At 47.3% G+C, this 25,039-nt stretch overlaps 1 protein-coding gene and 1 long non-coding RNA gene across 3 annotated transcripts; both read right to left on the bottom strand.

Annotated features, from left to right (window-relative positions):
• Positions 1-1,498: 1,498 nt before the first annotated feature.
• On the bottom strand, positions 1,499-9,332 carry LOC135804608 (solute carrier family 15 member 3-like). Of its 2 annotated transcripts, XM_065318513.1 has the most exons (4): positions 8,001-9,332; positions 4,597-5,050; positions 2,700-3,042; positions 1,499-2,012 (listed from the first exon to the last, which is right to left on the bottom strand). In XM_065318513.1, the coding sequence occupies exons 1-3, from the start codon at positions 9,066-9,068 to the stop codon at positions 2,702-2,704; spliced, it is 1,863 nt and encodes a 620-aa protein (XP_065174585.1). In that variant the 5' UTR covers positions 9,069-9,332; the 3' UTR covers positions 1,499-2,012; positions 2,700-2,701. The 2 variants fall into 2 exon arrangements, with proteins under 2 accessions (XP_065174585.1, XP_065174584.1); XM_065318512.1 differs by lacking the exon at positions 1,499-2,012 and having other exon boundaries at positions 2,595-3,042.
• A 9,847-nt stretch (positions 9,333-19,179) lies between these two features.
• LOC135807045 (uncharacterized) lies at positions 19,180-21,923 on the bottom strand. The gene is made up of 3 exons (XR_010551427.1): positions 21,729-21,923; positions 21,007-21,111; positions 19,180-19,583 (listed from the first exon to the last, which is right to left on the bottom strand). It is a non-coding gene; the product is annotated as an uncharacterized LOC135807045 (long non-coding RNA).
• Positions 21,924-25,039: the final 3,116 nt, after the last annotated feature.

Here is a 25,039-nt window from a genome sequence, read left to right as displayed (position 1 = left end):
TTTGCAAGGGGAATCGTTGGCAACTTCCAACGCCAAGGATTCAGCCTGACGCTTAGTCTTAGGTCAGAAAACCATGCAAAGCATGCTGAACTGAGGGAGACAAATTCTTCTGAGGCGAAAAGAAACCATGCATCGCGAAGACCACCGGTCGCTTTTAAATCAACAGCAACTTTAAACTCACTGAGCAGACTTTGGACCATCACAAGACCATCAAAACAACCCAAATTGGTCATTGTACTCTGCCAGTAAAGTTCAGGGTACATGTACAATGTAACAAGCTGCTACACATCACGGAATGGCTCAGGATACTCATGACTGCATCTTGCCACTGAGCCTCCCAAGTTTTGATCAATATTATATATATAATATTATATGAACACAAGCAATGGGCATGGTTGTCCTCTCCTCCCTCCACCCCATTCACACAATCCCTGGAATACTAAGAAGTAGGAGACATTGTACCGCCTTCATGCAGTAATCATGGTAATCCTTAGACACAAAGCTTTAGACTATTAATCTGCAGTACTGGGATATTATTATGGCACAAATGGTCAAACAGCACGCTAACTGTCGCCTCCTGCTCCACTGGGGTAGCTTAGGTACATCTACAGGATATTCATGTCATGATCTGGACCACTGATCAGGCCCTCCAGCAGACTAGACCCGGACCCGGCCTCCTCCAGAAATGCGTAAAGCGCACGTGATAATCTGACTCTGGCACATCTACTGACGCTACCGCCAATGCCATGATGAACACGACACTCGACAGGCACAAGCAGGTTGACAGTCGCACATGACTGTTGACGCATGATCCTCAGTTAGAGGCGGACCGCACCTAATCCGCAACCCATCAGCACATCAAGTCAACTATCTTCCTGTATGCATTCTATCACTGCCACAGATTCTCCCATTACGCAAGAAGTGTTGGTTGCTCTGACTGGCTCAGTGTTCATTGTAGCTGTGATCACTGTAAGACCACATATCTTTTAGCATCAATAAGAATAAACGATCTCCGGATTTTTCGTTGGTGACTGGTGGTGAAATGTTCGACTGGCTATCTAAACCTGCCAGTGACTTCACAATCATACTAGGCAGGGTTCTAGCCAGGTCTATATAGTAGGGGGGGGGGGGGGGCAGGGAAAACAGTTACCCCGTAACCCATTTTTCCATTTTCAAAATAACTGTCTTGCAATGCCAAATGCAACGTACAACTGACTTCACCCCAGACAAACGTGGCGTTATGAACCCTCTACTGCTCTAGTATTGACTATCGACTGCATTTTCGTTGAATGGCATGCAAAAACACAAAAATCGGACAATGAGTTGGGGGCGGCACTTTTTCACAGGGGGCGCAAACAGAGTAGGGGGGGGGGGGCAGCGGGGGGGGGGGGCGCTGCCCCCCCCCCCTGGCTAGAACCCTGCTAGGTAATTACATCTTTCTTTTCACGGTACAAAACGACTTCAAAATTGAACGAATTCGAAGGAATTTGAAGGGTTTGTTAAATTTAAAAAATAAATATAAAAGCGTCGCTAATCATCAAGTTAAATAGCAAAAAATGATACGAGGTATGACTAACTGTCCACCAACGTAACCAGATCCTATAGTCAGCGAGTGCGACAAAATGGCACAAAACTGGCAAGGCGTACTGATAGCCATAACTCGTAACATGTTTTGCCCTTCTCCATTTTCCATAACTAAATTGGCTCACCATACGAGTAACAGTAACTGTTCAATGTAAATACCGGTAGTGGTCTTACAGTAACCCAGGAACTGTATAGCATAATGATCAGTCACCGCCACTACACAAAGGTCGTTGACGCTGCAAAATTAATCATAATAATTATGAATTGGCTGCAGTGGAGCCTCCGTGTTCTAAAAAAACTGTATAGCACATCCAAATAGTCATAAGGTCGAGCTCAACAATGAGATCCAGGCAAGACGATGATGACCTTTTCACACCGTGATTGCCACATTGATTCCCAGGCTATGCTGAATATGAGCAGGAGGAGAGCTGTCAACATGGACATTTTTCAAAGAATTTGCAAAAACAAATTGACTCCAAGAAACATCCGCATGCACTTTGTACACATCCACATTGAACCATTACTAGCCAGGCTCAACCATCGTTTTCCATATCAACTGTAAATCACACACTGAAGCAAAATAATGTAAATGCATTCCATTAGTGCACTATTTACGACGATCGGTATGAAAACTGCGGGAAGTCACACCAGCAGTACTCTATTATGTGCACGTGTCCCGTTCAACAGGAACTATGCATATCACGTTTCCCGTTCAACAGGAACTATGCATATCGCTTCCTCTGTGCTTGAAAAAGAGAGAAAGAAAGATCCTCTGCCGCACTCAGAACTGACAAAGCTGTGTTGTCCAGATATGACGTCATAATGCAACTCAACACAATCTCCTCGGCATATGATTTCTCGGGTTTTCGTGTTTGAGACACATACGAGTGCAGGCTATACCATACTCTGGACTACGGCTCATCATACCAATATGGGGGAGGGGAGGGGGGGGGGCAGATGGCCAACACAAATCACACATGAGACCTTCACAATTAGGTGCCCGCCAAAACTATTGTGTGATGTTGTTCGTGCAAGCAATTCTGCAATTCTGACGCTCAAGAAAACAATAGGACAAACTGGCAGGACAATCATACAACAACGCTATCCAAGGATACCTCTAGATTGGGATGTAACGGCCGCTTCCAGCCTGGTCACGTGGTGTTCCAGCACCGCCAGCAGCACCAGCACCACCGCCGCCCCGACGCTGCACGAACTTATACCGTTTCGTTGCTATGCCAAAGAAGAAGATTCCCAGGAGAATTAGTCCACCCAGGGCAGCATAGTACAGGTGCATGCGCCCTGGTGACCCTGAGCCATAGAAGTCTCGACTATCATTGGACGAGAGCAGGTATAGAATGAGAGCGCTCAGCAGGCCAGAGAGTCCCGACATGGCGTACACCAGACCAATGGACAGTCCCTTCATGGACGACGGCGACTTGCAATACGCAAACTCAAGCGCTGAAAGACACATCAAACAAACACAACACACGCATGCATACACACTAGTAACACAGTCGTGTGAGGCACACTCTGTGACTGAGAAAAGGTGTTCTTCCATTGAACAGTAAGACACCAACACACATGACAATCAGTGCTAGCAGACATACATGACAATCAATGCTGACAGACTTACATAACCGCACACTAATTCATAGGTCTGAAGACGAATAAGCAGCATCGGTTGGCCTCTTGATTCAGTAAGACATTACACTCCCACCATCACTGCATGCACTCTCCGGCCGACCAAGTTCACAAAACCAGCCTCAAAACGACTCCAATTCAGATATAGATCCTTCAGACGGCTGTTTCGGCCAAACTGGTCTCATAAGCGAAGGTACATGTATACAACAACATCCAATGTTGTAGACAGCAAGCCGTTTCGACCATCTAGGCCCCATCAGCACAGCTATGAGCTTTAAGTAGGCCAAACTACCGGCCATGGTGCAAAGGTGGCGCCACAGACATCAGGATAGCCCGTCGCACTAGCGCCAGAGCGTTCAAACTAGTAAAAGTAGCGAGCGATGCATATTCTGAATTGAAGTGCATACTCTGAATTAGAGTCGTTCTGTTGCTGGTTTGATAAATGTGATCGACCGGAGAGCACCAGCAGCAGCGGTGGTGGTGGCTGTAACGTCTTACTTCACAGATCACGGGCAAAATTCAATGTCCTGTCTTTAGGGCTAAACGGGGCCGTCCGCAAATATCGAACGTTTTTCACCAAACGAATTATTTTAGTTTAGACCCAACCCCTCCCTCCCTCCCCCTCAGAACGTAAAAAAAGTTTGACATATGCATGCATAATACAACAAAAGTTGCAAGTGTGTAACTGCTCCTATGTACATGTACATGTATCAATGTTTTCTGAAACGAAATTGGTCAACCCCCTCCCACCCCATAACGAAATTATTTCGTTTCGTGAAAAAAGTTCGATAATTGTGGACGACCCCTAAACAGGGTTAACTTTTCGACAATAAAATCATCCTTAGTGTTGATGTAATAATATGGACTGCCACTTCTCGCTTGTGCACGAGCAGTTTATTGAAGACGTTGACAGTAAATCACTTTGAGGGAAGGAAAAGGGAAAACTTCTGAAGAGTAACGTGATTAGCACCACCAGTAGCCTTCGCGATAGGCCAGAAATGCTCAACCACTAACGCGTGGTGTTGCTGCCATCCAAGCAGAGACCGTTCAACATTTTTCTTCAGCTCTCATTCGCAACGGCCAGAATGGTCCGTACAATTTCATATCCAGAGGGCAGTACACACCTGGGTTGTTGTAGCCAGACTAAACTCTAAGTTAAACTTAAAGGGTATATAGCAGTGACATATTCCGGCACATGTGCAATGTAATGTGAGTTTTCTAATGCAGCCATGGCCACCGGTCTTTGTGCACGTGGCTTCTCTCATTCTTGCACAGCTGTTCATTTTCACGTGTTCATTATGTAGTTGCTCGTCTCTCACAGCCTTCAGTAGTTTGATGCAGGAGCGGTCTACTAGTTTATGTGCTACATACCTGAGAGGTACACCATGACCTCAGCAATACCACTGAGTATGTACTGCGGCACCTGCCAGAATATAGAGAGGCTCGAGGCGGTGTGTGTGGACAGGAGTGCGGGATCATAGCGTGAGGTTGCGTTCCAGCGGTCGTCCTGCCGTCGTTCCACCTCCACAACGGCCGCACACAGTACGCTCAGGACAGCCACAAACATGCCGATGCCCATCCGACGGAAGAGTGTCAGACGCCAGAATCTTCTCGCACTGTCCAGGCGTGGGTACACGACTCCGTACAGAAGAGGAATTGCCACAATAATCGCAATTCCACTGACGGCGGCGATTAGTGTCGACGGGATAAACGGCGGCATGCCGTCACCTGTGGTATTTCCCGAGACGTTACGCTGTGCATCGTTGCGGCTTGTTTGCAGGGAAATCGACATTGCATCACCTTGAGAAACAAATGTAGTGGCAATCTAAGAACGTAGCCGGCAAAGAGCAGGAAAGTAGTACATTAGTCAAACTTTCCCGGTCACTGTACTGTACTGTACTGTACAGTTAGGCGTCTCAAAGAAAACAGTTTCAATGTGGCCAGCAACAATAGTGCAACGGTTGCCGACATCAAGAGTACACAAACTGCTTATGTACTCTTTCGGACATGATGGTTTGCACATTAATTTAAATCATAAGAACAGTAAGAGTGCGTGGATAATACTTAGAAGAAGGACACGCTTCAGGTTCTTGAATAGCATTTTGAAAACCTTCAATAGTATACTTTCAAGCCTTCTGATCAGCTGAAATACAGGAAAGAGTAAGTATACGAGTAGAAGGCCCCGCCTGACGCATGTTTCACTGACGCTCATCGATGAATGTCCGTCATGTGTGACAAAAGGAAACAAAGCAATACCTATGTAACATTATACAATGTGTGAGAGTGCACATGATTTTATTGACTAAACTTGATTAATAAAGTGCAAGGTCGGTTGTGATTGTTACCAAGGTGCATGCACAACCTGTGTGTCGATGGAGATTGACTGAAAAGCATCGATGAAAAGCGAATCTGGATCTCTTTCATGTAAATAGTAAATACTTTGGTCTTCTTAAAGGGGAAGTTAAGGCAAAAATCAAAATTTCACCAGTTGTGGTCTTCGGGGAGCTGAGTTGAATGGTCTTGATCCGAGAAAGCTGAGACGCTCCCTTCCTACTTGAATCCCAATCGAACTCGCGCACTTCCACCGAAACTGGTGACTGCGCCCTACTAGATGGGGATTTGTATGAAAAATGTCACTAAAAGCACCATTTCGTTCTTATAAAAGCACGGATGACCGCGATTGGCCCATATGTTGTAGTCTTTTGGACGCTGAGTCGACTGGTTTTGGTCCGAAAAGGCTGCGATGCAGCGTTCCTCCTTTTTTCCCAGTCGAACATGGTTGAACAAGCGGTCACGTGCTCCTGCGTACACCAGTCACCTGGTCACCGAGCCTGCAGGGTACAACTTACTAGCCTGTTTGACCTGTTTTGGGTGCAGTCCTGTCACTCGAGTTGAACTCGAGTTGAACCTTGGTGTGAAAGTTGTCGCCTGCTGGCGTGGTGACCAGGTGATTTGGGCACCCAGGAGCACGTGACCGCTTGTTCAACCATGTTTGATTGGGAATAAAGGAGGAGCGCTGCATCGCAGCCTTTTCGGACCAAAACCAGTCGACTCAGCGTCCAAAAGACTACAACATAAGGGCCAATCGCGGTCATCCGTGCTTTTATAAGAACGAAATGGCGCTTTTAGTGACATTTTGCATACAAATCCCCATCTAGTAGGGCGCAGTCACCCGGTTTCGGAGGAAGTGCGCGAGTTCGATTGGGATTCAAGTAGGAAGGGAGCGTCTCAGCTTTCTCGGACCAAGACCATTCGACTCAGCACCCCGAAGACAACTGGTGAGATTTTGATTTTTGCCTTAACTTCCCCTTTAAAGGGGAAGTATACCCTAAAATCAAATTTTCACCAGTTGTAGTCTTCGGGGTGTTGAGTCGAATGGTCTTGGTCCGAGGACGCTGAGACGCTCCCTTCCTCCTTTATTCCCAATCAAACTCGCGCACTTCCACCGAAACTGGGTGACTGCGCCCTACTAGATAGGGATTTGTATGAAAAAAGTCACTAAAAACGCCGTTTCGTTCTTATAAAAGCACGGATGACCGCGATTGGTCCATATGTTGTAGTCTTGTGGCCGCTGAGTCGACTGGTTTTGGTCCGAAAAGGCTGCGATGCAGTGTTCGGCCCTTATTCCCAATCGAACGCGGTTGAGTGAGCGGTCACGTGCTCATGCGTACACCAGTCGCCTGGTCACCGTGCCTGCAGAGTACAATTTTCACATCAAGATTCAACTCGAAGGTTCAAAGCAGGGAGTCGTAAGAGGCTTTTACGACTACCTGGTTCAAAGGTTCAACTCGAGTGACATATACGGGCCCAAACAGGCTGTAAATGAGCACGTGACCGCTTACTCAACCGTGTTCGATTGGGAATAAGGGCCGACTGCTGCATCGCAGCCTTTTCGGACCGAAACCAGTCGACTCAGCGGCCAAAAGACTACAATATATGGACCAATCGTGGTCATCCGTGCTTTTATAAGAACGAAACGGCGTTTTTAGTGACTTTTTCCATACAAATCCCTATCTAGTAGGGCGCAGTCACCCAGTTTTGGTGGAAGTGCGCGAGTTCGATTGGGAATAAAGGAGGAAAGGAGCGTCTCAACTTCCTCGGACCAAGACCATTCGACTCAGCACCCCGAAGACTACAACTGGTGAAAATTTGATTTTAGGGTATACTTCCCCTTTAATACCGTGCTCCCTCGATTAGAGCACTGTCTTGAATAGTGCCCCTCCCCTGTCTCTGAGAGCCAATGAAAAAATAATACATGCCCTTTCTGAATGTGCCCCCCTCCCCCCCCCCCCCCCCCCCCCCGAGCAGGTTCCATGTTCATATTACAAATGTGCACCATATCACAATCATGCATCTACTTCGAGCACATGAAAATGAAATCCAACCACTGCACTGGATTTGTTTAGTTTGATCGCGACCACAGGTGGATGTGCCCATTTGTACACCAAAGCCAACGAAGCTAGTGCAGGGACTAGTGCAGGGACTAGTGCAGGGACTAGTGCAGGGACTAGTGCAGGGATAGTGCAGGGATAGTGCAGGGATAGTGCAGGGACTAGTGCAGGGACTAGTGCAGGGACTAGTGCAGGGATAGTGCAGGGATAGTGCAGGGAGCTGGATTTCGTTTGCCATCACTGTATACATACATACATGTGTATGTGGTTAGAGAACGATACTGTTTCGGGAGTCTGAGGCATTGTTAGTTTTGCTGCTGTTCTAACAGCAGGTCTACTCTTGAAAAATGATCGTGTGTATTAAAAAATACAATTCACACCTACCTGTGACATCATCACGTTGTACAATAGGATTGGCAGCAGCACCAACACTAGGCTGGTGAAATTCCGTGCATCTGTGACACTCCCACCCTCTTCACGGAACTTCTCCGACAGGTCGGCATAGCAGAGCCACGGCGTTGGTTTGATCCACTGGTCGGTGGCAGTCATGTTGACATTACTGCCCCGTCTGCGTCTTGCTCCGGCACCAGACTGAGGTCTCTTCCGCTCCTCTCTCCACGCAAGCCACGCGGCTTTGTATGCAGAGATTACGTTTTTGAGGCCCCCTCCATGCCCAAGGTTCTCTGTGGAGTACAGGCGCGAACGCAGAGCATGAATGCCAAGCAGACACAGGAGATAGGCACCGGTAGATGGTGCAAGGCCGACTCTGAAGCCGTAGTTGAGCTGCACATAGGACAGCGCCCCGATGACAACAGTCGACGACACGTTGATCCAGAAATAGTACAGTGGGAAGAACTGGCTGGCCTTTTCCGTTGACTCCCTGCGCCTCCAGTACTGGTCCACACCGAGGGGAACCTCCGCGCCTAGCGCAGCTGCACGCCCAATCGACAGCAAGCCAAGGCCACCAAGAATCAAGGAGCGTAGAAGGTGGTCTTGTGATGAGCTGAGTGGGCTCAACGTCGGCACATTCCCATCCGGATCATACTCGTCGTGGTGCTCCAAGAATGCTGCAGCCGTCATCATTGAGCAGCCCAGCAACTGTAACACCACACCTACGTATAGCATGGCATAGCGACTCAGTTGACTGTCAGTAACAGCACCAGAAACAGCAGCCAGAAGCAGGGTGACGTTCCTCACCAACAGCACCACGATGTTCACCGTGGACGTGCTCCAGTCCAGCAGCCTGTGGTTCTGCATGAACAACACGAGGTTGGTCAAGATGCCATTCTGGCCCAGTCGCTCAACTGCAGCGATTGCGATAACGAAGTAGGACGGATGCAGTCGCTGACAGCGTGTCAGCGACTGCTTTCTAGTTTCGTCCCCGCTGGCCTCCTGCGCTCGACTCCGACTTGACTGGACCAGGCGGGTGGTTTCGGTGGCTTCGTCGCTCATGATAATAATTATTATTATGGTTCTTCTACTTGTGCTGCCACAACACAACTTATTAATTCGGTTACGGCACAGCCTGCACAGGTGCAAATCACTGGACTGGGGCCATGAGCCTACCCTGCGATTTGCATTCGAGCCCCATATCCCTTCGTTATCAGATAACACCGCCGTCTACTAGTATTCTACGAGATCTACTTCACAGCACGCGCTTGAATTCTGCAGTGAGGTATTTGCTTGCTGCAAAGTGCAAGAACGCTAATCGTTTTCGGTCTCGGCCAAAACTTTTCCGCATGACTGTTTATATAGTGTAAATAGTCCATCGGCCAAATCTCAGAAAGGGCCTCTTTCGGCGAAGGTGATGCACTGAAGCTCCAACTAAACGCCCTTTGGCACACTAGCTCATGAGACCCCATAGAATACGAATCCGATTGTTGGACGTTGCCAATCCAGTCCAGGATAGTCGAACTGGGTCGAATACCTTCTTCCGATTTTCGTAATTTCGTCCACCATTACATCTTTCTCATCGACTTTTTTTCGCTTGGCGAATGTTCTTGAGCCGCTGAGCAGAATCTACGCACGCTCGAACACTTGAAATGCCTGCATGTTGACGGTTCGCAAGATTCTAGCGAGCTTGGTGGAAATCTATTATTTTATTTTGACATTTTTGGGGGAATCTGAATTAGAACGGTAGAAGCTCATTCGGAGAAGACGGCGTGTCGCCGCTGTCGGATTGTCGCTACTGTGTTTCAGACGTATTTGCTTGAACGTGCTATTGAGGATGGACAGAAGATGAAGTGACGGCTTTCTTGAACACGGACGTTGTGTCTACATTGTAGCTGAAACATCTCATCTGGCGTCTAGAACGCAATTATTATGAGTTGTGAGTGCCAGCTGAGCTGAACACAAGCTGGACACCATTCGTCAGCTGGGAATTTGCATCGAAGCTCTTGATAGCCACGATAAGCATAATTATACAGAGGTAACCTTGTTTGACTCAATACGCATGCAGGTGATACCACTAGTGGCACTACAATGTAAATGGTGCAAAATTGATGCAGCAGCGAATATGTACTTCGTACAATCACGAACAATTGTAAGGCAAGTGTTCATGCCTGTCATAGAAGAATTTCAGCCCGGAAGTCTTGTTGTCATGGTCATAAAATAATAATACAGGACTGGAGTTGGCTCTGGACATAAACACACTTGTGGTGAATACGGTCATTATTGCGAGAAAAATATTCAGCCACTGTATGTTAACTGATGCCGCACTACACGCAATATTTCATGTACATGTATGTGAGACTCAATTGCATCCACAAGGCCGTAGATGCATGTAAGCACACAATGCTGTACAGTATAAGTAGTAGTCGACATGTGGTGCCTTCCTGCTGCACATGCACATGCGGCAAGTTGGCAACGACACATGACCTATCTGCACCGCACAGCGTGAGCTTAGAAAGGAATATTGCACACATAGTGCTATTTGTGTTCCGATATCGTTAAGCCGGTATACATGTACTAGTATCCTTATACATGTACCTGGTCACTCGATAGGCGATGCCGACTGTACTAATCTTATCCATATTACCCGATTGGCTATAGCACACTGCGTCAGATCACTATGCAACAAAACAAGAGCTTTGGAGCGAATATACACTGAAGCAAAGTAGGTTTCAACGGTAGAGCACTAGTCACGATGAGGGGAGTTACGAGGATGGTTAGGCCGTGACACATAGATGATGATTGTTAATGATTCATGCACGGTGGAAAATTACCACCAATGGCGATGATATTGCTTTCACAACAATGACATCAGTAGGAGCAGTGACACAACCTTACTGCTCCAAGTAGGATTTACAAGCGAGTGAAGGGAGAGCAGACTGGTCTAATAGCAGACCGGGTCTAAGCAAGGAAGCAATCGGCATCAGAGGTGAGCTTGCACATCAGAAAACAGATGATGATCACCAAACACAGAGAAGTTGGCTATGTGTATGTTTGTGTCACTGTGTGTGCATGTGTGTGTGTGTGTGTGCGTGTGTGTGTGTGTGTGTGTGTTTGTGTGTGTGTGCATGTGTGTTTGTGTGTATGCGCGCCCATCTGTGTGTGAGAGAGAGGCAGACAGACAGATAGCATATGGTGGGAGGGATCAAGGTCTGACCTCAGAGTTAAATGCTGACGGTGTGGAATAGCAACAGTGCGAAATCGGGCAGGGTGGTTAATGGCCCACACTGGAGCCGAGTAGGAGCGCCAGTGGTTGAGGGGCTAGCACAGGAGTAGCAGCAGCTCCAGCCTAGGAAGATCAGCTTCTGGATGAAAATCTCCCGGACACAGTAGGTACCAAGCTTCACTAGCAGATTGCCGGCAGGGTGCACGGCGAGCACCCGTACATCCCTCAAGCCACCAGAGCCGCAGTACTTGGACACGATCCAGGTGCTTACCCGCCAACAATGCTGAGAAGGCACTGGAGCCATACAGGAACTTATGATCGAGCATGACCACAGACTTGAAATACAGGGTCCGGCGTTGAATACTGAGACAGCGACGTCTCCTCCACAGAACACCACCCAGCCCCACCATTGCATTATTTTCGCTTTTTCATGATTTTTACAATTGTGTTAGAGCATGCACACAGCACTCGATGCAACATTTACCAGTGACTAAATAACTCCGCGTCTCCGACCATAACTGCAGCGTTCCCGTGAGCCTGTTGGATTTCCGTCAGCCTGTTGAGATTATCTTCATCTCGTCACATGTGAGCCTGTGTGTTTCATCCGTATCGTGGCACAATTACACAGACACGATTTCCAACTCAGGCCGGTTCCGTTGTTCGAAGGGTTGGCGGTAAGAATTGCTACGCCGTCTGTGGCTGCATGGGAACTTGGCGAGTCGTCGTCTTTCTCCATAAATCCTGATCATCACGCGAACAACAGCCACTATTGCCTAAAAACTACGACACAACAGTATCAAGCTCGCCCCAGCAGAAGGACACGAATGACGAGCGCTAAGACGGAGAAAGAGAGACAGGGTTAGCGAGAGCTGACTAGTGCAGGTACGCTGTCATCTCCTGAGGTGGTGGGCGAAGCAGCGAAGTGAAACGAAGGAAGATAGAACTTATTAGAAGGCATACGGAGGCACCAAAACCTATTGCCTGTCACATACTAAGTGCCATTTAGGGTTGACAGCTGTCAGCTGATAGCCTCAAAAATTTGAAAATCTGCTCAAAAAACTCTCGATCAGAACTCTGCGCACTCTCAAATGGAGCGCACAGTAAAAAACTCGGCGACGAAGAACGCTTCGTATCGACGCCCTGGACTGAATTCGGCACGTCCAACAAACGGAATAGTGTTCTCTGATATATTCTCTACGTGCTGGGTATGGTCGCGTTTAGTTGGAAGCTCAGTGCATCACCACTTTCGATTTTGAGACTTGGCCGATGGACTAAAACTGTTCTTTAGTCTTTCATTACCATAAAATTATTTACATGCATGATGCTCAACAGTCATAACGATGCACAACATGAATAATAACCAGTCGTCCATACACGCATGTACGCAGATCACGCCTCTCCCCCATTTCCCCTCACCCAACCTTCGAAGCTTCTGGCACCACAGGCGTTTGAAAGGGGATCTCCCTACTCCTTCGTGCGGGTACAGTACTCAGTACTACAGTAGTCTCGATCTACAGACTTACTGTCTGGCTGAAACTACATGTAACTTTCACCTCTCACTATACAGATTCATCCATCATACTTACATGTACATGTAGTACATGGATATGTGTTTGTCCGTAAATATCGAACTTTTTTCACCAAACGAATTATTTTAGTTTAGACCCAACCCCTCCCTCCCTCCCCCTCAGAACGTAAAAAACGTTGACATACGCGCATAGACAATGGCCAGGCCATGTACATGAATCAATCTTTTCTGAAACGAAATTGGTCAACCCCTCCCACCCGGCATAACGAAATTATTTCGTTTTGTGAAAAAAGTTCGATATTTATGGACGACCCCTGCTAGGGAAAAGATTTGATACACCCACTATTCAGCCATAGCCCTGCATCAAAGTTGCAATGGAGAGCAGCCAATGGAGACGCGATCATGTCTGTAGTGCTAAGAAGTGGTGGAGCTCGTGACTCGTGAGAGATATTGTAGCAGCTTCAGAGGCAGATCGGCTAAATGCATCTTTTCCTGGAAGTTTGACAATGTGTGGCTTTTCTTCCATTTTTGTTCCAAACCAAGAGCATTATAGCCCTTGTTGAAGCATTATAATCAGCATTACAAGGTAGTTTTTGGAGCATTATGATAAGAATTATACAAACATTTTCGGAGCATTATCCGCTGGACCCTAGTGGTGTTATGGATGTGCAAGCTTTACTTTGCTGCTTGAGCTAGCCCTTGGCGGATTATGCCAGCATAATATTTGGCAAATCTTGGGATTTCGTCAAAAAATTATGCTCCGGCATAATATACGGATTCCAATGTGTAAGGCCGGCATAATCTTTTGGTTTAGACAAAAATTATGCTTAGGCTGTCCCTGCGGGAATTTGCGGAAAAAACGCTCGAAAACTTGCGCAAGAAATTGCGGCAGAAAATAACAAAAAATGCGACGAAAAGTCCAGAATGATGCAGAACTTGCCAGGAATTCGCGGATTTATTTGCAGAAAATTGCGGATTTGGGCCAAATCACGAAATTTGTTGCATCGTATATCTACTCGGGAGTCGTACTGTGCAAATAACCTACAGGATCATTTTTATTTTATTTTTATTTATTCAACATCTCCTGGCCCGTCCGAAGACTGCCAATAAACATGAGAGGTCAGGTGATAGCCAACCACGGCAAGCTAAAAGGGAGAAAAAGAAAGATGCTGTCAGAGAGGGAAAGGAGATAGGGAGAGAAAAAGAAAGGGAGGCACATTAGTAATACATGGGATCACTTCGGATGAGACAGTGTGGAAAGCTGGACTTTGAATTTCCTGATATCCTGGCATGTCTTAATGCTAGTAGGCAGGTTAGACCAAAGGGAGTATGCTGAGAAGAAAGGGGATTTCAAAAACAGAGAGGAACTAGCTCGGGGCAGTGATAAGGCATTGCGTGTTGGTCTAGTGGTAACAAACCAGTTGTACTTGGCAATATGTTTCGGGACTTGGGCTAGGAAGATTTTTTGCACAAGGATACAAAGATGCTGCTGATGTCGGGCAAGAAGAGGGTGCGTGGAAGCAAGTTTATAAAGACAAAGGGAGGCAAATGTTTGGTCTTTTCGAAACAGAATTTTCAGAAGCAAGCGTTGATGTACTTCCAGTCTGTGGAGTAAAGTCTGAGACAACCCGCACCAAGCTATATCGCAATAGTCAAATATAGGCAAAATGTACGACTTAAAGAACAATTTTCTGCAGTTATCATTCAAGTGTTGGCAGTGGGGTTGTAGCATACCTAAGGACGCACTCGCACGCTTGCACACAGACTGGACTTGTGGAGACCAGGAGAGTTGGCGGTCGAGAATAACGCCCAGGTGCTTGTGCTCGTTAACAACTTTAATAGGTGTACTATTTAGACCAGGAAAATACAGAAGCTGAGTGGGGGGCGAGGGAGAGAAGAACATGGCCTCGGTTTTGGCGAGGTTAGGCTTCAGTTTCCAGGTTTCCATCCATGTTACTGTAGCGTTGACCCCGGACTGCATGGAGGCCGTGAGGTTGTCTGCCGAGCTGTCGGAGCACATCAGAGCAGTGTCGTCAGCAAAAAGACTTACATTTGGTACAAGGGCTGGCAAGTCATTAACGTACAGTAGAAATAGGAGCGGCCCAAGTATGGACCCCTGGGGTACCCCAGACACGACTAGTAATGGGTCTGATAGGGAGGTAGATACTCTGACAGTCTGGTGGCGGCAGGAAAGATAGGATGAGAGCCATTGCAGGGCTGGACCATGTACCAAGAAGACGGACTCTAGCTTTGCAAGCAGACCACGATGCCAGACGGTGTCGAAAGCTTTCGCTAGGTCAAAGAACACGATGCCAACATGCCGCCTGAGGTTCCGCTGGGTGTAGATGTCTTGTACTAGACGTGTTAGTTGGAAAGTTGTGGAGTCTCCACGGCAGAAACCGGATTGAGATGGTGAAAGCGCTGGGGTGACGTGGCAGTACAGAGACTCAAAGAAAATACGTTCACAGACCTTTGACACAGCGGGAAGGAGAGAGATTGGTCTGTAGTTGCCAGCCTGAGAGCGTTGGCCTTTCTTATAGATCGGGACGATAACAGCAGATTTCCAGACGGACGGAAATACTCCTGTACGATATGACATGTTAAAGAGCAGGCACAAGGGATAGGACAGAGATGGCGCAAGCCATTTGAGAACCTCATTGGGTATGCCATCTTCGCCAGGGGACTTACAATTCTTCAGGAGTTTGAGGTGCTTACAGACGGTAGCAGTCGTGGTAACGACGCGTGTGAGTGGTGCGCTAAGTTCAGGGGCTGGGGACAGCGATGGAATGTCCCAATTCGGATCCTCCGGAATGCCGGATGAAACAAACTGCTTGTTCAGTGTGTCTGCAATCGCCTTCACATCGTGCTGGCGGTTGCCATTGGAGTCCGTCAGGTACTGGATTGGCGCGCGGGAGGTCCCGCGGCACTGGTTGCGAATGAATTGGTGGAGTGATGGGCGATCGGGGGAGGAGAGTGTTGCAGAAAGAGAGTTTAGAAAGGAGCGGTGTGAGGTACGAGAAAGGTGCTTGACGAAGTTGCGTTGAACTCGGTAAGCCTCCCGGTTAACCGGCGTTGGGAATTTCTTGTAGATGCTGAAAAGATCACGCTTGCGCTTCACTTCAGATACGAGGGACCGTGTCACCCATGGGGGACTAGATGTCGAGGATGTTGGGTTGGAATGTTTCCGGTTGTTGTAGCCGATAGCAAAGTTAGAGAGGTGCTGTTGGAACCCTCGTTCAAGGACGGCTGCAAAGTGATCTACCGCGGCGTCAACAGTTGGAGAGCCTTCTGGTTGCAGAAACGACCAGTCGTGGCAGGAGAAATCAGCGTTCATAGAGTCCCAGCACTGAGAGGGAACTCGACGGAAGCGATATGGGAACGGTTTGCGAGAAGGAAGTGGCAGGTCTGGGTCCGAGGGCAATGAGACGGCGAACTGGCATGAAACCATGAGATGGTCCGAGGAGCCAAGAGCGCAAGCTGTGTGAACGTCCGTCGCCAGCAGGGGTTGGTTTGTGAAGACAAGGTCTAGACATGACTGTGTTCCGGAAGATGTTGTGTGCGTTGGACTCTGCACCAGCTGATCCAAACCGAAGCAGGTAAGGGTGCGAAAAAGTGCCGCCCCAGCAGGACACGTTAAATCCGATGGGCACCACCGTTTGTGCTTACTGTTGAAGTCCCCAGCCATTATGACATGGTACGATGACATGGGAACGGTTACCAAAGCACTAGCTAGCATATCACAGAAGTGGTCTATTTCCGTGGTTTTGACTGAGGGCGGACGGTAGGTACAGCAGACGAGGATGGGTGTCGGGGAGCCTAAGATTGGGTGAAGCTCAACCCATACGGATTCACAGGTCGGACGAGCAAGGTCGTCGCGAACTTGGACTCTTCCGAAGCGATTTTGCCGGACAAGAATCGCAACTCCACCATATCCTCTGGTTGCCGTACCGGATTTGTTATCATGAGGTGGTCGGTCGCGACGAAATGTGGTATAACCGGAGATGGTGAGCGCTATGCTTGGATTTAGCCATGTTTCATTTAGACAGATGACATCAGGTTTGTTGAAATCAGCAATGACAGACAGTTCGGCAGATTTGTTAACGATTGAGCGGCAATTTACGGAAAGCAAGGTCAGTTTACCCTGGCAAGGGGGGAAGTAGGGCCGAGCCAGTGGATTCAGCTGTGGTCGCGCCATCATGCTGAGCCTGAGGAGAGGACGTTGTTTGCCTGGTTGGCATTGCTGGTGTCAAAACTGTCCGCGGCAAAACGCCAGGGCCTAACCGTGTGCGAAAGAGCATCCGGCCAGAACCCTTTGTCACCGACTGTGTTCTCATCAGCTGCCTCGACGGTCACCCGTGCGTAGGCAGTTCTGAAGTGCTTGGATGCAAATATGACACCTTCCTGAATCTGCACTCCTCGGGCAGAGCACCATTCAGCAATTGATGATGCGGAGCAGTGTGGCTGCACGTTGCCAACGTAAAACACTTTGCGTTTGGCCCGGGGTGATGCCGTGAGGTCTACTGCCGGCTCGCTATCACGAGCCGGCTTGGTGTAGCGGGATGTTTCCACCCGCCTTGTTATGCTTTGAGCTAGCTGGGACTGACTACTAGTATCTGCCGCGTGCCTTTGTCTCTGGGCGGCTCGAGTGCGTCTGCCCTGGTGTTCCTGCCATTCATGTACTTGTTGTTCAGTATCGGTGGACCTACGGGATGCATCCAGGCCTGCTGCGGGGCTGGAGCTACGACTTGTAGTAGTGCTGGACCTACGAGATGCATGCACGCCTGCTGCGGGGCTGGAACTACGACTTGTAGTACTAGTGTTGGGTTGTTGCACACGCGTTTCTCCTGGCAGGCTGCCACTGCCGGCGTGTGTACCGTACGTTTGTACAGACCTGCCCGTTGTGGTGCTGAGCCTCGCACGTGCACTTGCAGTTTGTGTGGCGGTTCCTAGTACTACGTCGCTGTACTGGTGTGGCATGGCGTGCTGTGTGTGTACGCTAGTATCTCGCAGGTCAGCCATTTCCCGCCTCAGCTGTTGAATTTCAAGCTTCAAGGAAGCAATTTCATCATCTCTTCCCACCCTAATTGCCACTATTTCTTTATTCAGGTCCATTATTGTCGAGGACAATGCGGCCAAAGCAGTCGTGACATGTCCTATACCGGTCATACCTTCCAGGATGGGGTGGGACCCAATCCCCTCCTTCCGGAGCGCTCCCACCAGGTCGGGCCGTGAGAAGGAGTCCGCTTTCGGGATGCCAGTCCGGGTGGCCAGGTTTTGTAGACAGTCGAACGTCAGAAGGGCCAGGTCGACATGCTCATTGGTGGCCATAGTCCGCAGTACAAGTCACAGCTCCTGTAGGTTACAGTTACAGACTCGGAAAGGCTGATAGGAGCGGAGCTCCTAAAACTGCATCCGCACTCTAACTGGTAGATAATCATGGAAAGAACTGCGTCGGAAAAGTGCATACAAATGTGAGATATACATGTACTGTAGTACAGAAAACAACAAAAAACGCGGGAAATAGCAGATTTTGCTGAAAATCGCGGGTTTGGGCCAAAATCGCGAAATTTGTTGCATCCGTGGAATCGCGATTTCCTGGAGGGTCAGCTTAGGGGCATAATACAGCTTTGTCAGAAAGCCTGCAGATGTTTTTTTTTTTAAATACCCCAGTTACGACTCCTTGTCATAGCCATTGGAGGATTATGCCGGCATAATATTTGGCATAATCTTGGGATTTCGAGTCACCTCCACCATTACAATGCGCTCTTTAGCCGACTAGACCCTCCTGCACACAACCATCACCATTAAAGAGCGCAGTGTAATGGTGGAGGTAACTCAACATTTTCTTCAATGACCGAGAGCTCTGTCGCACCCTGTAATAATAATCTTGGGATTTCGTCAAAAATTTATGCTCCGGCATAATATACGGATTTTAACGTGTAAGGTCAGCATAATCTTTCGGTTTAGACAAAAATTATGCTTAGGGCATGGCCGTGCGTGTACATGTACATGTATGCGTGGTTTCTCAATCCTCTATGTACAGCGTGAATACATAGTGGAACCGAGCATAATTCAGCATAATTCAGCATATTTGTTGGCATAATTGTGACATAATCAAAAGCATAATTTGACGATTGGCCGAGCATAGTCCGCCAATGGCTAGCTTGAGCTCACCAAAATTTAATGTACATATACCATATTTCCCGGAGCCCCACTAAAGAATACGCCCACAAATACATGTACATAGACCAGTGCCCACAAATACATAGACCAGTACAGTGCCCACAAAGCTCTCTTCATGTGGTATGTTATGAAGTGATCAAACTGCCGCAGGGACGCTCAGCAGGTCTACTCAACAGCTTGCTCGACTGATCTACAATTCTACATGTACATGTACATGTAGGTTTCACCACGCTACGTCATTTTGTCATTTTTTCTGACGATCATTAAAACAAAATTGTAAATGAGATGGCTACTGCTGTACTAGATAGATCAGTGTGGAAGGTACTAGTACATGCACGTTTAAAATTCAATGATTGGGTGGTTCTTTCTAAGGTTCTATATTGTAATACTTTGCCTATATTTTAGAGAACTAATACATGTACTTCTTCGAAGTAGACATGACAGAGAGCAAAAACAAAATCATGATCATGTTTGAGCAGCTGATATGATTGCAACACACTGTGTCTCAAACAAGTCTGAAACCCGACGGGTCGGCCACAGGACAGTTTGCTCTGTGGCTGTAGAAACTTCCAGCGATGTACAACGCTTCACCATTGCATTTGATTATTCACTTGGGTACCTTGTCGCCCCGGTGCTGGCTCTGTAGCAAAAAAAAGCGTGCGCATAGGAAAGTAGACCAAGAGAATGATAGTAGTAGTAGTACAACGTTAATGGGGTGCTATATGCACATGTACATGTACATGTACATGTACGTGGACTCCGCTCTCTGTGCCATACATGTACATGACACATGTACTTCAGCACATGATGTACTGAGTATAACATGTACAGTTGTACATGTACAAGTACAGTGCATAAAAAAAGAGAGGACCATAAGTTTACAAGTTTCCAACTCCATCCGAGTCTAATCCCAGGCTGCACAGTGGTTTAAAAAAATAATGAAGAGAAGACTGCAAAACGAACTAGGCTATGGTGTAGCATCATGCATCAGACCGACTGGCATTACTTGATGCACATACTTTCGGATGTATGCATGTAATTACATGAAACAGATGCTGCCAGCTGATACTGTATAATCGATATGATTGCAACGAACTGTGTCTCAAACAATTACCGGTACTAGGAAACCCGAAATTCTACATTCTACGCATTTATCATGTCAGAGGCTGGTGTAGGGATCGGGCCATCTACTGGAACTGACCTTTCAGCCTCTCCGCCTATAGCTGGGTAAGGTATGATGTGTTTGTAATCATAATACGTCACTGTGCATTTTTTCTAAGCATTCACAAACTCCATTGCAGCCATTTACAAGTTTAATTAAACTGTTTTCACCCTAACGATAAAATCGTCATGGTTCTACGTCAGTCTACTACGAGTAATGATCCCTGCCTCCGCACCAGAGCTGCAAGGACATCCTTGCACTGGGCAGCAGAGCCAGCTTAGTCAATGGATGGCATTTTTGCCTTTTGCCCCACTCCACAACCGCCACTCCGGTGTACAAAGATCATTCATTCCCTTCAGCAATCATCGAGGAGTGAAATCGTTTCCTCACGAGTTTTTACTAACACCACCTGCACTGCCTCGCCTCTGATGTATAATAATTATGGCACACTCCCGTCAGCTATTCAAGAAACGAGTTCACAAGCACATGTACCTACAGTCTGCTGACTAGTTCTGGGCTACTGTTCACTTGTAACCCTGCACAGCCACTGCACAGCTGATTTCCATGACCAACTTGCCCATCCTTCTTCAGGGGAGAGAGAGAGAGAGAGAGAGAGAGAGAGAGAGAGAGAGAGAACACTACTGTTAATGCCTCGCGAGACCCTTGGTCGGTTTAGCTGCTCCCGCCCCGCCCCCACTGCTTGGGATGCTATCGCTCTGTGCCTCCCTGCGATTTCCTGCTGGCACTTGCCCCACGAGCCACAAGCCATCATTGATGACTTGTGGCTACATGTATCTTGTAAAAAAGCAAACCAGCTTTAGCACAATACTATTCTGATTACAATGCTATTCTGATTACAATACTATTCTGATTAATATCTGATTATAGTGCCTATACCCACCTTGTTACACTTTCCACATACATTGGCGGCGCGCATGGTGCCACCGAACTCGCCCTTCTTGCACGATGCGCAGTACACAGCACTGCAATGCCGGCACTTGTACATCTGCAAAAAACCAGACACCGTCACGTACATGCACAATGTACATGATAAGAATGGGACGGGAAAGCCAATATCCCTTGGTCTGAATACATAACCCTGGTGGGCTCTTGTTGATATTGATAAAAAAAAGTGACCGACACACTGGCCGATACAGCGATTACGAATCCGACCTAATAACATGCACCGTACATGCACAGTGTAATGTTAAAGACCCATAACAAACGCGAAATCTCTCCTATAAGGTATTGTTGGCTCGATTATGGTTACAGGTGCATGTACCAATTCAACAGAAGAAGCGTGTGGAAAACCCACTGCGTTGGAGAATGTCACAGAGAGATGAATACGAGCTGCACATGTAGGTATTCCAGGACGATCACACCAGCGTGCTGTTACATTGCACATGACTGTTCTGGTAATCTCTTCACAATTGTAGTAATTATTCCCCGCTGACACTGTCGCGGGATAATCTCCACAGAATTCCAAAATACAGTGTGCAGTTACTCAACGCATATCAGCAGCAGCAGCAGCAGCAGCAGGAGCAGCAGCAGCAGCAGCAACCAGTGTGACTTGTGATCAGCAGACACAGACAGATGGAAACATGCACTGGCCGTTTCGCGTACCTGATTGGCTGTGCTACAACCGAATCGACACATCTTGGCTGTGACGCGAACGAAAGGCAAGAGGCAAACAACCAAAACGCTGCGCAGCAGTAGTTGAAGATGATCTGTTGTGGATTGCGTTCGTGTTCGAGATGAAAAAGCAAGGATGCTGTATTCACGGACTGAGTGTGAATATTGCAATGACGTCCGTGACTAGTACAATTATGTCCTATTCAGCACTGGTATTTCACAAGCCTCGCACCCGATATCAAACTGCGCCTCTCACCTCCCCAGAACGCCTCTCTAACGTTGTCATACGGCAACACGACTCCAGTCCAGACAGACAGTGACAGTCTGTCTTACACTAGTCACATACATGTGTAATGTACCGGCCTAGTCGTGTACTGCTGAGTGCTGTAGCTACATGTTCTGAGTAGGATCGTTGTCATTCTTAGCGTCATCTGCGTGTGCAGCCCTGGTGATAGACGTCACAGGTCGACAAGTAGTGGCGCCGTGCCACTCTACTATTTTGTACTAATGACAAATAATGTCTTGTCTCAAGACTAGACGCTATTTTCATGAATGACTTCAAGGATTGCATGTGCATGTACATTAGGCCTTGACAGATTATGCTAATATCTTCGTGAAATTATGCTTTTCGCATTGCTGAAAAAATTTCAGAATTATGCTATTTTTATGCTAAAAGTTATCATATTATGCCGCATTATGCTCACATATATGCTGCTAATGTATAATGGTTCTGCGCAAAATAACAGGGGAATTTTTTTGTAGAGGGCGTTGTACTGTATACATGTAGTAGCAAAAGTTCAACGGGCTCAACGCACCGGCCGACTAGCTACGACCGTCACTGATTGTAGTGGACTGGACATGTTCTCAAGGGAGTCGTAAACCTACGACTTCCTGGTGCATCTACTTGTACTTCTACTTGTAGAACATGACTGTACAACTGTATGGAATCATTATTTGATGCGAACAGGCGGAGTATTCGAATTTTATGCGATTCGTATGCAATTTGCCTCGAATTATGCGATTATTCGATTTTGGTAGGAATTATGCGAAATATTATGCCAGCATAATCTGTCAAGGCCTAATGTACATGTACAGGTGCGCTAGGCACCTTCAGCTTTGAGTTTTGGGGCGAAAGGTAAAGATTGGTGTCAGTCATAACTTATGATCACCAACACAACGCCCCCGTCCAACCTTGCTACGGCCACCTCAAAATAGTCAAAGGAACCACAACCAATCTACAACCAGCAGACACTATGAAGCCGACTCTTAGCCGAGACCTCAGGTCGGCCAAGTCCACCAGGTCTCGCCACCCTTTCGCTCCTCAGTTCTAACAGGATTGGAGGGAAAAGACCGATTCATTTGGACAGAAATGTTTTTTTCTCCAGACTCCATCAGTTACTATTTCTGGTGGATGAGTAAAAGAAGAGAATGAATCGTTGTCTTCTAGTTCTACTGAGTTTGTCTACTATTATTTTTCTGCTGTTTTACATCATTCATAATAATTATCGTATCCACCTCGGAAATTTCCGTGTGCTCTGGATGACAGTAAAGCGTCAAGTCATATCGACAGGAAGAAGCGCTTGTGGCTTGGGTAGTTGTGCATCTGCAAGGCTGTAACTAAGGGTAAAGGATCTCCAACTGTAACATGTCAAAAATTACGGTCCTTGCCCCCCCCCCCTCCACAGCGAGCTGCTCTTAGTCTCAAGTTGACGATAACTAGTCAGCCCCGACTCAATAGTTGTTTGTTCTGTCAACCCACAACTTCTGTGTTCTAGTCGTTTCTTCGTTCTCCCTGCATGCAACTTTGTTATCTTTCTTGATCTTATTTTTGTCTCGAACCGGGTTTGTGTTCTTTGTAGAAAAAAAACTAATCGTTTCTCCACTGGGAGTAGCCCTTGGCGGATAATGCTGGAAAATTTTGCAGAATTAATGAATTATACAAAACGTACATGTATGGCAGGCACTTCCTTGAATTCTGCTCCATTTCTTCATCCACATACATGTATAGCCCTTTCCCAAAGGTGCTCGCCCTTTTTTCGCCCTTTTTGGCCCTTTTTGGAAAAGCCCGTTTCTTTCGCCCCTTATTGCGTTTTTTGGTGAATATCGCCCTTTTTGAGCTTTTTGAGCTGAAAAAGTGCTAAAATCTGTTTGCTCATGCATGCGATCACAGTTTCCGAGTGCTCGATGGGCCTTGGCACGACGCCTTTTTTGGGGGGGGGGGGCAACAAGTTGGTGAAGCTTGTACCCGGTGTACACAATGCTGTATAAAGTGGTGTTTTTTTAGCTTTACTTCCTGTTTTGCCTTTCGAAGAGTGCGTATTCATTTCTCAGCTTGGCCTTGGGTTCATATCTGAACATGTATCATGGGCCTTTCATGGCTATGCTTCACTGAAAAAAGAGCACTTTTGCCTGTTTTCACTGAAAAAAAGAGCACTTTTTCAGCATATTTTGAGGGACGCGAAAAGCACTAAGTGCGAATTAAAAAAGCTCGACAACAGCATCTCGGACTCAGAAGTCGACATCCGGGGGTTCTCAATGCACCGTCTCGACAGAAAGTGCAATTACAACTGCTCCTGTACAAATGGAACACCTTGCCAGAAGCGCGGCGGTGTAGTGATTTACAGCAGGTTGCAACTTAGGTTTAAGCGGATGTTGATTCAGCACATCGACCTGGAAATGGTTTGGTTGCGTTCCAAAAAACGAGAAGCAGGTGAATCATTCCTCATTGGCTGTCTCTACAGGCCACCGTCCGCACCGGCGGCTTTTTGGCAATCTTTACAGCAAGTCATGTATGACATTCAGGGCGAAGATCTCATTCTGATGGGCGACTTAAATGTTGATTTATTGTCCCCTCAAACGCATCATTTTGACAATTTAAACACATACCTGCTACTTCCCCTTGATCTGAAGAATATGATTACGCACCCTACACGGATCACACCTACATCAAAACACTTCTCGACTGTGTACTAACCAACATGGATTGTGTTGAGCACGGAAGCGTTCACTCCTGTGAGTTCACCGATCATGATTTTGTTCACACCAGCATTATTTTTCCGAAGTCAATTCCAACACAAGGACAATTATTATCGATCCCGCCGCCGTGATTACAGTAAGGCCTCTGTCTCTGATCTCTCTCATTTATTGTCAATTTCTGATCTCGGATCCTTCTCGTCCCCGTCGGTCGATGTAATGCTAGAAGAGTGGCAAGGAAAATTTGAAAACGCCTTGGATGTGGTTGCACCCTACATAACATCACGGAGACAATCCCCTGGAAAAAGGAAGAAGTGCCCATTCATGAC

This window comes from Sycon ciliatum, chromosome 1 (assembly GCF_964019385.1).
Source record: "Sycon ciliatum chromosome 1, ocSycCili1.1, whole genome shotgun sequence".
NCBI classification, from domain to species: domain Eukaryota; kingdom Metazoa; phylum Porifera; class Calcarea; order Leucosolenida; family Sycettidae; genus Sycon; species Sycon ciliatum.
This window is presented reverse-complemented; position numbering and strand designations above follow the sequence as displayed.